Raw genomic sequence first — 15,020 nt, 5'->3', positions numbered from 1 at the left:
TAATTTTTCATCCATCAGGTTGGCAACATTTTTAAAAAGACTGAAACCCGGATAATATTCATAAAAAGGGGGAACCCTCCTACACTCTTGGTAGAGACATTTTGATGGTAACTTAGTAGCATCAGAATTATGCCTGTCAATTCCATTCCATTCCATACCAAAAACTATCCTACAAGCATATAACCCTCAGTGCATAAAGTTGTATGTTCTGGGATACTTCCTGCAGCATTTATCTGCAATAGCAAAAAACGAAACAAAACAAAAACTCCAAAACCAACCTGAAACAATTCAATGCCCATCAACAATGGAATGAGGTAATGTTAAATAGTGAAAAAGAGCAAAGTGAGTCTTACGTACTAAGATGGGGGAAAAGTCTGTAATGTAGTGATTAAGTTTAAAAAGCAAGTTTCGGAAAAATACATCAGGTATGTTAAAAAGAAAGCTCAATCCGCATATGAATCTGTGTTGTAAGCATCTCTGAGAATGCAAAGTGAAACATCTGGGTAATGCACATCAGCCTGTGTGTGGTCTCTATCTTCTCAGCAAAAGACAAAACTAGGTTGTCTGTTGAGAGGAGGGCAGCTGTTCCAAACAACTTCCATTTCAGGAAAATAGTTCTGGCTTGAGCTGTGTTGTGGGGAATAGGAAATGCGGCAGATTCTACACTGCCAAACCTTACTGAAGGCTCAAAATGGAAACTGAGCCAACTGTCAAGGTCATTTCCTTTTCTCTGGCAACACTCAGGGTGGGGAGGAAGGAAGAGGAGCCATATCTCGAGCACCTGCTATGACCCAGGCTGCTTAGGGGCTCCTCGCTAGCCAACTACTCAAAACTTCCCAACCATAATTTTACGTGGATGGTACTATCCCAATTTGCAAATTAGGAGGCTGGGTAGCCCAGGTCACACAACAAAAGAAGGAGAGAATTCAGAATTCCTTCATGCTTGCTGGGGAGTGCTTCCCTGCGATGGTGGAGAGACCAGGCAGAAGGAGCCTGGGTCTCTGGGTGACCTCATGAAACAATGCTCTCTACCCCAAACCATGCACCAGCCTTGACTTCTACACAAGAGAAAAGCAAACTCCTTTCTTGTTTAAGCCCCATCACAAGGCAAAAGCTGATTTCATTCTCTGCTAAACCCCCATGCCAACATCCTAAACAACATAGTTTCTAGACAGAGGAATACCGTGGTTCACTGAACACATTAGGAAGACGTAATCTATAAACTTAAATATTATTAGGCTTGACCAACTTTGTATATAGAGGGAAAAATATCTGTTCTCAGTGCTACTCTTTTTTCTCTTTGGGGTATCCCTCTCTCAAGATGTTTAACATTCAAATAATTTGTACTTATACTTGTACATAGTAGTTAATATTTCAGTATGATGTATACTATCGAGGATGGCACAATCAGAAGTCATCATTGGATAGGAATTGTCAATTGTGAGAGGTGGTAGACAGGAGAAGTCATTCGTTTCATTTTTCAAGCATTCACAGCCACGGACTGATGCAGATGATGATTCATGTCACCCTGGGGCAGGGCCATTACCTCCTTCTGTCATCGCAACGGGGGACAGAGCTGTTGTGGTGTTGACAAACTGCATGATGCTGCTGCATCCTGCCAGGGCGGCCCAGGCAACGTGCAGGACACTAGAACAAAAGCACAAGGCAGCATAAACAACATTGTGAGGTCACGCGTGCTGTGGTACCACAAGGTCACACATCAAACCCCAGCTACAGGGGACCAGTGGTTCCCCAGGGGAGGTCATGGAAGTTGGGAGGGCCAGACAGCCTTCCCTCAGAGCCAGGAAGATTACCTGAGAATCTTCCTCCTCCTCTTCCTCCTCCCCCCACACCCTGCCCAGAAACGTAGACCATCTCTGGGGAGAAGGGAAAAAAAAGATGGGGCCAACCACTAACTGACAGGGCTCAGGTCCAGAAATGATGATGCTTAAAGTCACAAGCGACTACCAAGTTTGGGTTTTCTTGCTCTGAGTGAAAGTGGAGGCTTGTGTGTCAAGGTGAGTTCAAATGTAGAAAAAAAATTTTTCTGACATGAGGTTCTTAAATTTTCCTGTAGTCATAATATTAATTTTCCTTATACTCTGTCTTATGCTTGAAAAGGCCTTTCCCATCACACTGGTCCTATTTCCATTCACCTTCCTGGTCATGTCCTTTATAGCACCAAAGTTTTTAATTTTTACATAGCCCAAAGGCTGTGTTTTTGTTGTTGCAGCCTGTGCTTTTGGTGTCATATCTAAAATTACCATTTCCTAACCCAAGACATGAAGATTTATGTCTACATTTCTTCCAAGAGCTTTATAGTTTTAGCTCTTAAGTTTAGGTGTTTGATCCCACTCTGAGTTAACTTTTTGCATATGGTATAAGCTAGAGATCCAACTTCATTTTTCTCTGTGTGTGGATATACAGGGGTCTGGCACCATTTGTCAGAGAGATTATTCTTTCTCTGTTGAATGGTCTTGTCACCCTTGTAAGAAACCAACTGATATGGATATAGAAATTTATCTCTAGACCTAAAATTCTATTCCAGTGATCTATATCTCTATCCCTTGTTAGCACCACACTGTCTTGATTACTATATAGCTCTAATAAGTTTTGAAACTGACAAATTTGAACCCTCTAACCTTGTTATTTTTTCAGGATTGTTTTGACTATTCTGGGTCCTTCATATTTCCATATAAATTTTTGGATCAGCTTGTCAATTTCTGCAGAGAAGCCAGCTGGGATTTTATAGGGATTGTGTTGAATCTGTAGATTAATTTGGAAAGCCTGGTCAGCTTAACATTAAGTGTTCTGATCTATAAATATGGGATGTCTTTCCATTCATTTAGGCCTTCTCTAATTTCCTTTAAAAACCTCTTGTGGTTTAACACTATTTTTAATTTATTTTTTATAAAGATTTTATTTATTTATTCATGAGAGACACAGAGAGAAAGGCAGGGACATAAGCAGAGGCAGAAGCAGACTCCTTGTGGGGAGCCTGATGTGGGACTCGATCCCAGGACCCTAGGATCACGACCTGAGCCAGAGGAGATGCTCAACCACTGAGCCACCCAGGTGCCCCAACACTATTTTTTTTAAACCATTCTTCCAGTGTGGTTAATTACCTTTGAACTTTAAACCCACTTTAACACGAGTCTGTTCTCTCATTACACTGCATGACTCAGTGTTACTCCTGCAGGAATGCTGCATTATTTTATTTACATCAGATCACACCAAGTAAAGAAGGTCAACCCACCCTTCTAATAAGTTTTCCTAAAAATTTCCTGTGCTCATTTGCTCTCCCTTATGAATGTCAGAATTACCTTAAGTTCCAAAAAAGAATTCTACTGTAGTTTTAGTTGGAATTTTATTATGTATTTCAGTTCATTTAGGGGAATAGATATCTTTATAGTATGGAGAGTACCTTTTATTCATCCTTCTTTTCCTTTATCTGTTTCAATAGTGTACTCTATTTTTCTTCATAGGTTCTATTTTGGTTAATTTTATGTGTCAACTTGGCTGGAATATAGTGTGTCTAGATATCTGGCACTTATTCCAAGTGCTTCTGTGAGGATGTTTTGGAGGAGATTAACATTTAAATAAGTAGTCAAGGGAAAGCAGATTATTCTAAGTGGGTGGGGCACACTCAATCAGTTGATGGGCCAGAAAGAACAAAAAAACTGACCCTACCCCCAAATAATAGGGAATTCCTCCTAATTGTCTTTGATCTGGAATATTGACTTTCTCTTGCTTTTTGACTTGAACTGAAATGCTGCCTCTTACAGGGTCTGTGGCCTGCTGGCCTCTGGGCTGGAATGAATCTCCAGTTTCCTGACTCACTCTGCAACTCTTGGGACTTGGCGACCTCCATAACTGCATTAACTTGTTAACTCATGCATGTATGCACATGCAGGCGCGCGCGCGCACACACACACACACACACACACACACACAACTGGTTCTGTTCCCCTGGAGGATACCTGCTAATACAGATACGTAGATTTTGGTACTGAGAAGTGGGGTGCTACCATAACAAATATCTAAACATGTGGAAGTGGGCTTTTGTACTGGGTGACAGGTAGAGTCTAGAAGAGTTTTGAGGTGCATACTTGAAAAAGCTGGACCGAGTTAGAAATATGAACATTTAAGGGGATTCTGATGAGGTTTCAGATGGAAATAAGGAAGAACTGGAGGAAAGGCAGTCGTCATTTGAAAATGGCAAAAATACAGGGTGCCTGGGTGACTCAGTGGGTTAAGCATCAACTCTTTGTTTAGGCTTAGGTCATGATCTCAGGGTCATGAACTTGAGCTTCTGTGTTCAGCAGGGAGTCTGCTCAAGATTCTCTCTCCCTCTGTTCCTCCCCCTCCCCCACTCATGCACTTGTGCTCTCTCATGCACTCTCTTGTGTATACTTTCTCTGTCTCTCAAATAAATAAATAAATCTTTTCAAAAAACAGCAAAACTTGGCTGAATTGTGGTCCAGTGTTTTGTGGACAATAGAACTTAAAAGGGACAAAATTGGATATTTCACTGGGGAGATTTCTAAGGAAAGTGTTCAGGGTACTTATAGGAGAATGTGAGGGGACAGATAAATTGAAGGAATCATTAAAGTAAAAAGGAACCATAACTCGAGGATTCAGAAAACTCTCAGTCCATCCATATTTCATTCAAAGAATGAGATCGTATGTTCTGGAGGGACCACTGCAGGTGTGGCTGTAACTTCACTCCATGGAGCTCCAAGGAGCTTACCCACGGAGTTAATCAGCCATCCCAGCAGAGGTCAGGAGTAGAGATAGAATTGTACCAGGAGAGATAATGATGGGACCCAATTAAGGAAGGCTTTAGAAACTGTGGATTCAAAAAAAAAAAAAAAAAAAAGAAAGAAACTGTGGATTCTACAGGATGGGATAAGCCATTCAGCTGCAAACATGCTTTATTCTTCAGGAAGAGGGAAGAATGACCCCAGATTCAGAGCTCACCAGGGCTGCCACTCCCACAACAAGCCCAGGGGGGAGGTTGTTTCCTCCTCAATTTCCATGGGCCCCACTGCCCCTGCCTAGTGCTTCAGGAGCAGGACCATTCCAAAGAGCCATGTGGGAGAGACAGGCATGCTGTCTTGGGCCATGGGGGCAATGCCACTGCCCCGGTGGGTCTGGAGGGCAGAGCATCAAGCCAAAGAGGATTATTCTCAAGTGTTAAGATCTAATGGATTAGCCCTGCTAGAGTTTGGACTTGACTGGGACCCACCACCCCTTTCTTCTGATTTCTCTCTTTTGGAAAGGGAACGTCTATCCTCTGCTTGTCCCATCACTGTATTTTGGAAGGATGTAACTTGTCTGCCTCCACAGCTTTGCAGCAGGAGAGGAATTCTGAATCAGGATGGCTTGCTTCTTACCCATACCTAATTTAGGTGACATTTGGTGAGACTTTGGATTTGAATTGAGGAAAGAATGGGACAAAACTTCTAAGGATACTGGGATGAGATGAATGTACTTTGCACATGAGAAGGACATGAATTTGGGAGAGAGGGGCAGAAGGCGGAATGTTATGGACCAAACTGTGTCCCCTCAAAATTTGTATGTGGAAGCCCTAACCCCCAAAGTGATTGTATTTGGAGACAGGCTCTATAAGGAGGAATTAAAGGTGAAATGAAGTCATAAGGGTGGGGCCTTCATCTGCTAGAAATTGTGTCCTTATAAGAAGAGGGAGAGGCACCAGAAATCAATCTCTCTCTCCGTCTGCACAGAGAAGGTGCCCCCTGAGGACACAGTGAGAAGGTGGCTGTCTTGAAGTGGGAAAGAGAGGTCTCATAAAACTAATCCTGATAGAAACTTGATCTTAGACTTCCAGCCTCTGAATTTTGAGAAAATAAATTTCTACTCTTCCAGGCACACCAGTCTGTAGCATTTTGTTATGGCAACCCTAGCAGACTAACTAGCTTCCTAGACATTTCTTTTAAAATTTTTTTCCGGGATGCCTGGGTGGCTCAGTGGTTGGGTGTCTGCCTTTGACTCAGGGCATGATCCTGGAGTCCCAGGATTGAGTCCCACATCGGGCTCCCTGCGAGGAGTCTGCTTCTTCCTCTGCCTATGTCTCGGCCTCTCTATGTCTCTCATGAATAAATAAATAAGATCTTTTAAAAATTGTTTTTAAATTAAAAAAAATAAAAAATTTTTCTCAAATATTTTTTTATTTATAATGTTATTCAGGGTGGTATTTGGGATACGGGCTATGAGACTTTTGTGCACATGTTACTAACATTCTTCTGCTTCTTCTCTTGAAGCCTTCTCTAATTCTGATGGCCCTGGACCAGCCCGTCTTGGAACTTCTGTCACTGAGCTACTATATTCAAAGAATCCAACTCTGATTCACCTTTACATGGGAAGACAGAGATACTAGGATTTCCAAATCTAATCCTTCACGTCAGATACATACATTAACTTTAGAAATCAATCAGATTATCCCCACCACCCAAATTTTTTTTAAAAAGAAACAACAACAAATGTATTAGAAGCAAAGTGATAATCACAGTTCTGTCAAAGCACTAGATTTGTCAGCTTGTACCTGGCCCCCTGGTTCGACGACCCACTGACCACAAGGATGAATGGAACATGGCCGTCTTCCTAGAGGTCTCTCCGTGGGAGCACATGCTCTTGGGGACACCACCTGCACAGTTCCGTTGGCTTTGATACGCTTGCAGGCCACTTGCCGACTGTGGAATCCTTCACCGCAAGACACAGAGCACTCTGACCATGCACCCGTGAGCCACCTGAGAACAAAAACTATGGCAGCTTAGTGAGGACTGCAATGTCAGATCCCAGAGGGAGTGTCTGGAAAAGGAAAAATTGAGCAACAGAATTACCAGGTAGAGACAAGGAACACTGGGGTGGAGTCTGCACGTACATGAGCGCTGGCACTTGTGTGGCCCCAGAGTACAGCTGGGGAAACGTTAGGTGGGAATTTAAAAAAGATGATTTCAACTCACTGAAACTAAGGGGAGAAAATAATTTTAAAGCACATAGGTGCTATTTGCTCTATGAGATATTTACATGTTATTGCTATTCTTGTAGGGAAGACACCAATGTCCAAGAGGGTCAATAACTTGGTTATGGCCACATAACCACATGCCAGCAGAGCTGGGGTTGGTCTAGGCTTACTGACCCTGAAGTTCAGCAGAGCAGGGGTTCCTAACCTGAGCTCTGTGGTGTTCCAAGGGACCACGCACCCGGATAGGCAAAGAATTACCTCTTCATCATCACTGAGCTACAACTGAAACTTAGTATTCCTTTTGTTATAAATATGTCAGTCACAAAATATGGTAGTACTAGCAATATCTGGGATTTTGTTAACCAATGGAAATCATAGATGTTTTTACATGACATAATAACTGTGGGAGGCATCTCAAAATGTCATTTATATTTATCACTTCAAAATTAATGTACTGCTAGGTATTACAGTATTAACAGAGAAACAAATCCATGACTGTACCATCATTTTTTAACATGTTAGTATTGTATTTCAATGTCTTTGGTTTCCTTTTCCTTTTTCCTTTTACAGATTAAAACCGTCATTCCCCAGGCTTCTCCAGACAACCAGAGGTATCCGTGGCACAGAAAGATGAAGGACCCTCTGTGTGGAGAGCCCTAGGGTTACATGACATCTAAGTCATCTCTCGTAGATGTGAAAGTAGACAGCTGCTTATTCTAGAAATCTGCATAGGTTTGAGAATACTTAATAAACACGGTTGCTGGTAATTTTTTTTCCACTTTGTTAAGAGTTGAGAATTGACATAACCAGCTCCCCCAAGTTACTGCCACAGCGGTTCACTGCTTCCCGAGGGACAGATGACTCTGTGCAAGACCTTTCTCCACAGAACAGGACAGGTGTGGAGAGACACGTCAGCCAGGGTGCCTCCGATGGCCACAACCCTTCGAGAACATGCTCCCAGGCATCTGTTTGTTTTCCAGTGTGGCCCTGCTTCCCTCCTCCCTCCAAGACCCAGGTCAGCAGATCTAGTGTGGACCTTTGTATGAGGGCAGTGAGCTCTCCAACATAGTACCTGTCTCATGGCTGTGCTGCATAAATGCTACTGTTATTATATTTTATTTCATTTTATTTTACTGGGGATGCTGGTGCCATTTGGTCAGTTACCTGCCAGGTACTCTGTGATTCAATCAATCATTCATTCACTCCATACATATTTGTGGAAGGTGCACAATGGGGCAGACATTGTGCTAAGTGCTGGGAATAAGATGTTCTGCAAACAGCTGTGGATTTACCTCCTGGGACAGGACTGTCTAGCAGGAGAACAAGATAGATCATGGTAAGATGAAGATGAATGGCTATGAAGATGAATGATAAAAAAAAAAAAAAGAAACTCCTATAGTACAGGGGCCTGGCTGAGCTTGGAGGGGAAGGTCAGGGACAGTTTCCCTAAGAGACATGAACAGAAAGAACTAAGTGCAAACAGTGTTCTAGGCAGAGGGAGCAGCATGTGCAAAGGCCCTGAGTTAGGAGGAAGGCACGCCTAAGAGACAAAAAGACAGCATGGAGTGATCACATAACCAGGCTGGGACAGACAATGACAGAGTATAATGGCAGCCCGAGGTATAAGCACAGAGGGACTTTTGTTCTTCCACTCCTGTATTCAGCCGGGCAGCAAATTTTACTAGTGTGTGTGAGGCACTGGTGTAGACTCCAGGGTGAAAAAACTGAGCAAGACAGACATACCCACAATGCTAGGGATTAGGGCCATTGTCCTAAGAACCACAAGAAGTTTTTGAAGTGTTTTAAACAAAGAGGCATCACGGAGAATTCATGTTTTATTTTTAATTTATTTTTTAAAGGTTTTATTTATTTATTCATGAGAGGCGCAGAGAGAGAGGCAGAGACATAGGCAGAGAGAGAAGCAGGCTCCCTGCGGGGAGCCTGATGCGGCACTTGATCTCGGGACTCCCAAATCATGATCTGAGCCAAAGGCAGATGCTCAACCCCTGAGCCACCCAGGTGTCCCCAAATTCATGTTTTAAAGACTATTCTGCTTACGTAGGGGAAAAGCACTCTGGGGAGGGAGCCAAGAATCAGGAGGATTCTGTAGCAGTCCCCATGAGGGACGCTGATGGCATAAGCTCCTGCAGGAATGGTGGAACTGGACAAGAACAGTTGGAAGTGAGAGAAGCAGGGAGGTCTGGGATGCAGTCACTGGATCTGGAAGCCTGGGGCGGGGGGCAGATTAGGTTTGGTGGAGATCGTGCATTTGATTCTGGACATTTTTAAATTCTTGATTTCTATCATCTCTTACATTAGAAAGGTTATTAAGGGTTTTTATCCAGGGTGGAATCTAGGGAATGGCACTTTGGACAGGACCTCTGATGACTCTGGCCTGCTGCATTGTCTCCGAGGCAAACTCACAGGCCCGGCACCACTAAAGACCAGATAATACTGTGAGCACAGAAAGAAGATTTGGGGAGCGGTCAGGAGCCAAGGCTCTGAGCGCAGATCATCTTGATTTGAATTTGGCCTTTATAACAGTGCGGCCTTGGGGTCCTTGTAAAATAAGAAACCCACATCTACCTCCAAGGTAATGGTGCGGTGGTCCCCGTGAAGCACTTAGCAGAATGCCTGGTGCCAAGTACAACTTACCAGGCCTTCTAACACAAGCAAATACCTGGTACAGATGAGAAGAGTGACTACACATACCTCGGGGGGCAGTCCCGGATGTTACAGGGCTGAAACCCGGCCAGCGGCTTCTGGAGGTGTTGGCAAAAGGCCTCACTTACTTCCTGCCCGGTGGCCAGCACACACCGGGGCCTCTGAACTCGGGTTCCCAAGTGGCCACAGGTGGCAGAACAATGTGTCCAGTTACCGAGCTCCCAAAAAGGCTCTGTGGAAAGGAAATGAAATGTCATGACAGCCCTAAATGAGGTATGATGATGGGCCTGGAGCGGACATGGCTAAAGACCATCAGGAGCTGTGTCTTGGTTAGCCGAGGAGCACAGAGAGCAAACCATCCCCTAGTGCAAGGGCTCCTTTAAATTTCATGTTTCCTCCACTGACTTATTGTAATAACTGGGGAATGGTGGCCAGCATGGGGCCCTTGGACCACAGCCTGGAGAGGCGCTATTGGAGGCCAGCTGGACTTGCCAGAAAAATCCCAGAAAGAGGGAGGAGGTGCTCTGTGCAGTGGGCTGGCTCCTCGGCATTCTCCGAGCAGAGCCAAGAGGACGAGAGAGAAGGGTATCTCCAGGGGATGCTCTGACCGGTTCTAGTTCTCCAATGTGGACCAGGCGGAGAAATGAAAGACTGTTTAACAGGGACTGGGGATTAAGCACTAAGGTTAAAAATGCATTTCATTCCATTCTTACTTTTCCATTAATTCTTATCTAAACTTCAGCTTACTGCTGAAACTGCATAAATAATTTGTCATGGAGACATCTGGAAAGGTAAGAATGGGAGTTTCCTTTAGCGAAGTTGAAGCTGACCACCTCCAATAATTATGGCTTTTTAATTTTAGTCCTCATTCCAAACAGCCTTTCCCTTCCTCTTTGACACTTGGTAAAAAAGATGAGATACAATACGATGATGACAGATTTGTGTGTGACCACAGAAGGTGCCAGATTTTCCTGTCACAATCACAAGTAATTGATGGCTACCAGCTGTGTCCACAGACTCCCTCACAGAGCAGAGCCATTTCTTTAACTTGTTGTTTTCCAGATTTTCCTTCTGATTTTTGAATTTTTGTCTTAAGTTGCATATGGCATCATTTGCAAAGCAGAACTGTATATATTTTTAGTTGGGCCCCCAGGATTACAGTTTATTTAAACAATTTTTAAAAATAGCTGGGTTTATGGAGAACCTCATAGGTGAGGTGTACTGAATTAGACACTTGGTCATCAATTTTTCACTTAATCCTTATGGCCATCTTGTGAATTCGATCCATTTTATTTGCAGAAGTGTGAAAAAGCTAAGTGACTTGCTCAAGTCCCTTCACCCAGAACCCAAGTGTGTCTGACTTTACATTGAACTTTACTATGCCATATTTCACAAAGACACCTTGACACTTCATGACAGGACAAACATGCATTTCTTTAAAAACATGTGGTTTTTTTGTTTCTGTTTTTTAATTGAGGTGTAATTCACACACAATAAAATGCTCAGCAATCTGGTGTGCAGGTTTATGAGTTTTCACAATTGTATGTGTTCTTGTAACCATAATCCAAAGCAAGATATAAAACACTTCATCATCCAAAAAGTTTCCTCTGAATTTGATCAATTTTAATCATTAATTGAATTATTTTAATCAATTATTTTAATCCAAATTATTTTAATCAATTCCCCTAACCCTCCTTCCCAGGCAATTACTTGTTCATTTCCATAAGTATTCGTTATTAGTGTCATCTGCTCCTGGACTTCATTCATGTACTCTTTTGCATTTGGTTTCTTTTACTTCACATAAGATTTTTGAGATTAACTTGTATTGTTGTACATAGCCCATTCTCTATTGTTGCTGAATAATATTCCATCATATGAATATACTATACTTTGTTTATCTATTCTCCTTTTGGTGGCCAAAAGGAGAATATGAAGTGAAGGCTGCTATATACATTCTTGTACACATTTTTTTGTGAACATGTTTTCATTTTTCATTTACCCAGATATGGGCAAATATCTGTGAGCAGAATTGCTGTGTCAAAGGTAGGTGTATGCTTAGCTTTGTTAGAAACTAACACACAGTTTTCCAGAGTGGTTGTATTAGATTACACACCTACCACCCATACGTACAAAGAGTTTCAGTAGTTTCACATCCTTACTGAAATCTGGCATTGTCAGTCTTTTCATTTTCACTGTTCTAGTAAGTGTAAAATGGTATCTCTTTGTGGTTTTAACTGTCATTTCCCTGATGCCATCTGTAGATCTTTTGTGAACTATCTGTACAAGTTTTTGCCCATTGTTTTGGAGGGGAGGAGAGAGTTCACTGTTTTGTAGGAATTCTTTATATATTCTAGATATAAGTTCCTCATCAGACATATGTTGGGCCAATCTTTCTCCTAGCCTATGGCTTATCTACTTATATTCTTCATGGTGTGCTTGAACAGATTTTAATAATTGTGATGAGGTTCAATTTGATAATTTTTTGTTAATGGTTAGTGATTTTGGATACAAGAGCATTTGAAAAGTAGATCATATTTACTCCCATAAAAGACTTATCATTGCTTCATATGTGTTAGGACTATACTCTAGTCTTTTTTTAAATTGAAGTATAATTAACATAGAGTTGTATTAATTTCAGGTGTATAATACAGTGATTCGATAATTCTATACATTATTCAGTGCTCATCGTGATTAGTGTGCTCTTATCTCCTCACCAATTTCACCTATTCCCCATCCACCTCCCCTCTGGTAATAATCCATTTGCTCTCTGTGTTTTTTTTTTAATTTTTATTTATTTGTGATAGTCACAGAGAGAGAGAGACAGAGGGGCAGAGACACAGGCAGAGGGAGAAGCAGGCTCCACGCACCAGAAGCCCGACGTGGGATTCGATCCCGGGTCTCCAGGGTCGCGCCTTGGGCCAAAGGCAGGCGCTAAACCGCTGCGCCACCCAGGGATCCCTGTGTTTTTTTTTTTTTAATATCTTTTTGTTTCCTTGTTCATTTGTTTATTAGATTCCATACATGAGTGAGATTATATGGTATTTGTCTTTCTCTATCTCACTTATTTCACTTAGCTTTATACCCTCCAGGTCTATCCATGTTGTTACAAATGGAGAGATTTAATTCTTTTTATGGCTGAATAATATTCCATCGTATATATAAACATATCACATCTTCTTTATCCATTCATCTATTGATGAGCATTTGGGCTGCTTCCATATCTTGGCTATTGTAAATAATGCTGCTAAAAATATACGGGTGCATATACTTTTCAAATTAGTATTTTTATTTTCTTTGGATAGATACCTGAGTAGAATTACTAGACCATATGGCAGTTCTATTTTTAAGTGTTTGAGGCACCTGCATAGTGTTTTCCATAGTGGCTGTACCAATTTACTAATATTAGTATCAATAGTACACAAAAATTCCTTTTCCTCCACATCCTCGCCCATACTTGCCATTTCTTGTCTTTTTGATTCTAGTCTTTCTGATAGGTGTGTGATGATACCTCATTGTAGTTTTGATTTCCATTTTCCTAATTATGAGTGATGTTGAGCATCTTTTCATGTGTCTGTTGGCCATCTGAATGTCTTCTCTGGAAATATGTCTGTTTAGGTCTTCTGCCCATTTTTAATCAGATTATTTGTTATCTTGCTGTAGAGTTGTATAAGTTCTTTATATATTTTGCATATTAACCCCAGATGTATCATTCACAAATATCTTCTTCCATTCAGTAGGTTGTCTTTTTGTTTTGTTGATTGTTTCCTTCACTGTGCAGAAGCTTTTTATTTTGATGTAGTCCTAATAGTTTATTTTTGCTTTTGCTTCCCTTGCCCGAGGTTACATATCTAGAAAAATGTCTCTACAGACAATGTCAGAGAGATGACTGCCTGTGCTCTCTTCTAGGATTTTTATGGTTTCAGGTTTCACAATTAGATCTTTAGTACATTTTGAGTTTATTTTCATGTATAGTGTAAGAAAGTGGTCCAGTTTCATTCTTTGCATTGTATGATACTGGAATAAAAACAGACACCTAGATCAATAGAACAGAATAGAAAGCACAGAAATAAACCCTTGCTTATATGGCCAATTATTCTATAACAAAGTAGGTCAGAATATACAATGGGGAAAAGACAGTCTCTTCAACAAATGGTCCTGGAAGAATAGGAATAAACTCTAATCTTTACCTTGACCTTCAAAGGTCCTCAGCAACCTTCTAACTTCATTTCATATCTCCTCCCTCTCCTCCACTGTGCCCCCATCACATGAATTTTCTTTGTGTTTCTTGACCACATTAAGCTTGTTGCCACTTTATGGTTCTTGCACTCACTATTCCCTCTGCCAGAAATGCTCCTTCCTCATTCTTGTGTATGGAGGGTCCTATCTTTATTGTTTAGTCTGGGCTCAAGTATCACATCCTTGGAAGGCTGGTCCTGACTTTCTTCTCCAAGGTGGCAAGCACTGTGTTATCACCCTATTTTGTTTCCTTCAAAGCACTTACCACAGGGAAATATATGTTTCCTTGTTTATTGTCCATCTTTCCTACTGGGATGCCAAGTCCATGACAGTGGGGAGCTCTTCTGTCCTGTCCACTGCCAGACAGTGCATGTTATATATTAGGTACTCAAGCAGTATTTGTTAAATTAATAAACGAGTCTCTTTGAAATGTTAAGGTAAGGATCCATTGAAGGGCTGGCATATTCCAGAATGTATACATGTGTATGTGTGTGTATGTATGTGTGTAGGAGGTGGTCAAACAAGGTAGGTAGTATTAATAAACCAAATGTTTAAATATTCCAAAGATTTCAACTTTCCAGCACTTTCAGCCTCATAAATACCTAATTTTTAAATTAATTGATTTGAAGGAGTTCCTTGATCTCATGTTCCCTTCCACATGGAATTCCTATCTGCCTTTGCACATCTGTCTCTGCCTGGAATGTTGTTCTTCCTCATCCCAGAACAAACATCATGGCCTGTGCAAAAACTTGGTTGTCTTCTCCAGAGTTAGGGCCCCTTTCTCAGTGCTGCCAGTGTAGTTGGTCATCTTTCTATTACAGCACTTGTCAAAATACCTATTTACATGCCTGCCTGTCTCTCTAGACTATGAGTGTTCCAAGGGCCAGGTCATCTCTGTACCCCAGCCTGGCAAAAGTAAGTGCCAGGCAAACACTTGTGTCTATCCAAAATTCAGATGTCAAATCCCAACATCCAACAAAATGGTCCTAGGACGTGGGGCCTTCAGGAGGTAATAAGGTCATGAGGGTGGAGCCCCCATGAATGGGATTAGTGCCCTTACAAGAGAGAACCCAGGGATCTTCTTCACTCCTGCCATGTGAGGAAACAGTGAAAAGATGGCCATCTGTGAACG

At 41.8% G+C, this 15,020-nt stretch overlaps 1 protein-coding gene and 1 long non-coding RNA gene across 4 annotated transcripts in view; one reads left to right on the top strand and one right to left on the bottom strand.

The window, feature by feature from the left end:
• The window catches only part of ADAMTSL3 (ADAMTS like 3), a 338,072-nt gene that overhangs the window by 6,966 nt on the left and 316,086 nt on the right, over positions 1-15,020 (bottom strand). For 2 of the 3 annotated variants that reach the window (XM_077874049.1, XM_077874055.1), the window contains 3 exons: positions 9,701-9,884; positions 6,566-6,770; positions 1,547-1,647 (listed from right to left, as the gene is read on the bottom strand). In XM_077874049.1, the coding sequence (XP_077730175.1) occupies positions 1,547-1,647; positions 6,566-6,770; positions 9,701-9,884 (490 nt within the window). Of the gene's footprint in view, positions 1-1,546; positions 1,648-6,565; positions 6,771-9,700; positions 9,885-12,477; positions 13,667-15,020 lie in introns of those variants that run through there. The other variant, XM_077874059.1, reaches the window with a different exon arrangement.
• On the top strand, positions 1,716-7,755 carry LOC144298779 (uncharacterized). The gene is made up of 3 exons (XR_013365666.1): positions 1,716-2,018; positions 6,285-6,866; positions 7,559-7,755. It is a non-coding gene; the product is annotated as an uncharacterized LOC144298779 (long non-coding RNA).

The sequence above is a fragment of the Canis aureus genome, chromosome 2, assembly GCF_053574225.1.
Source record: "Canis aureus isolate CA01 chromosome 2, VMU_Caureus_v.1.0, whole genome shotgun sequence".
NCBI classification, from domain to species: Eukaryota; Metazoa; Chordata; class Mammalia; order Carnivora; family Canidae; genus Canis; species Canis aureus.
This window is presented reverse-complemented; position numbering and strand designations above follow the sequence as displayed.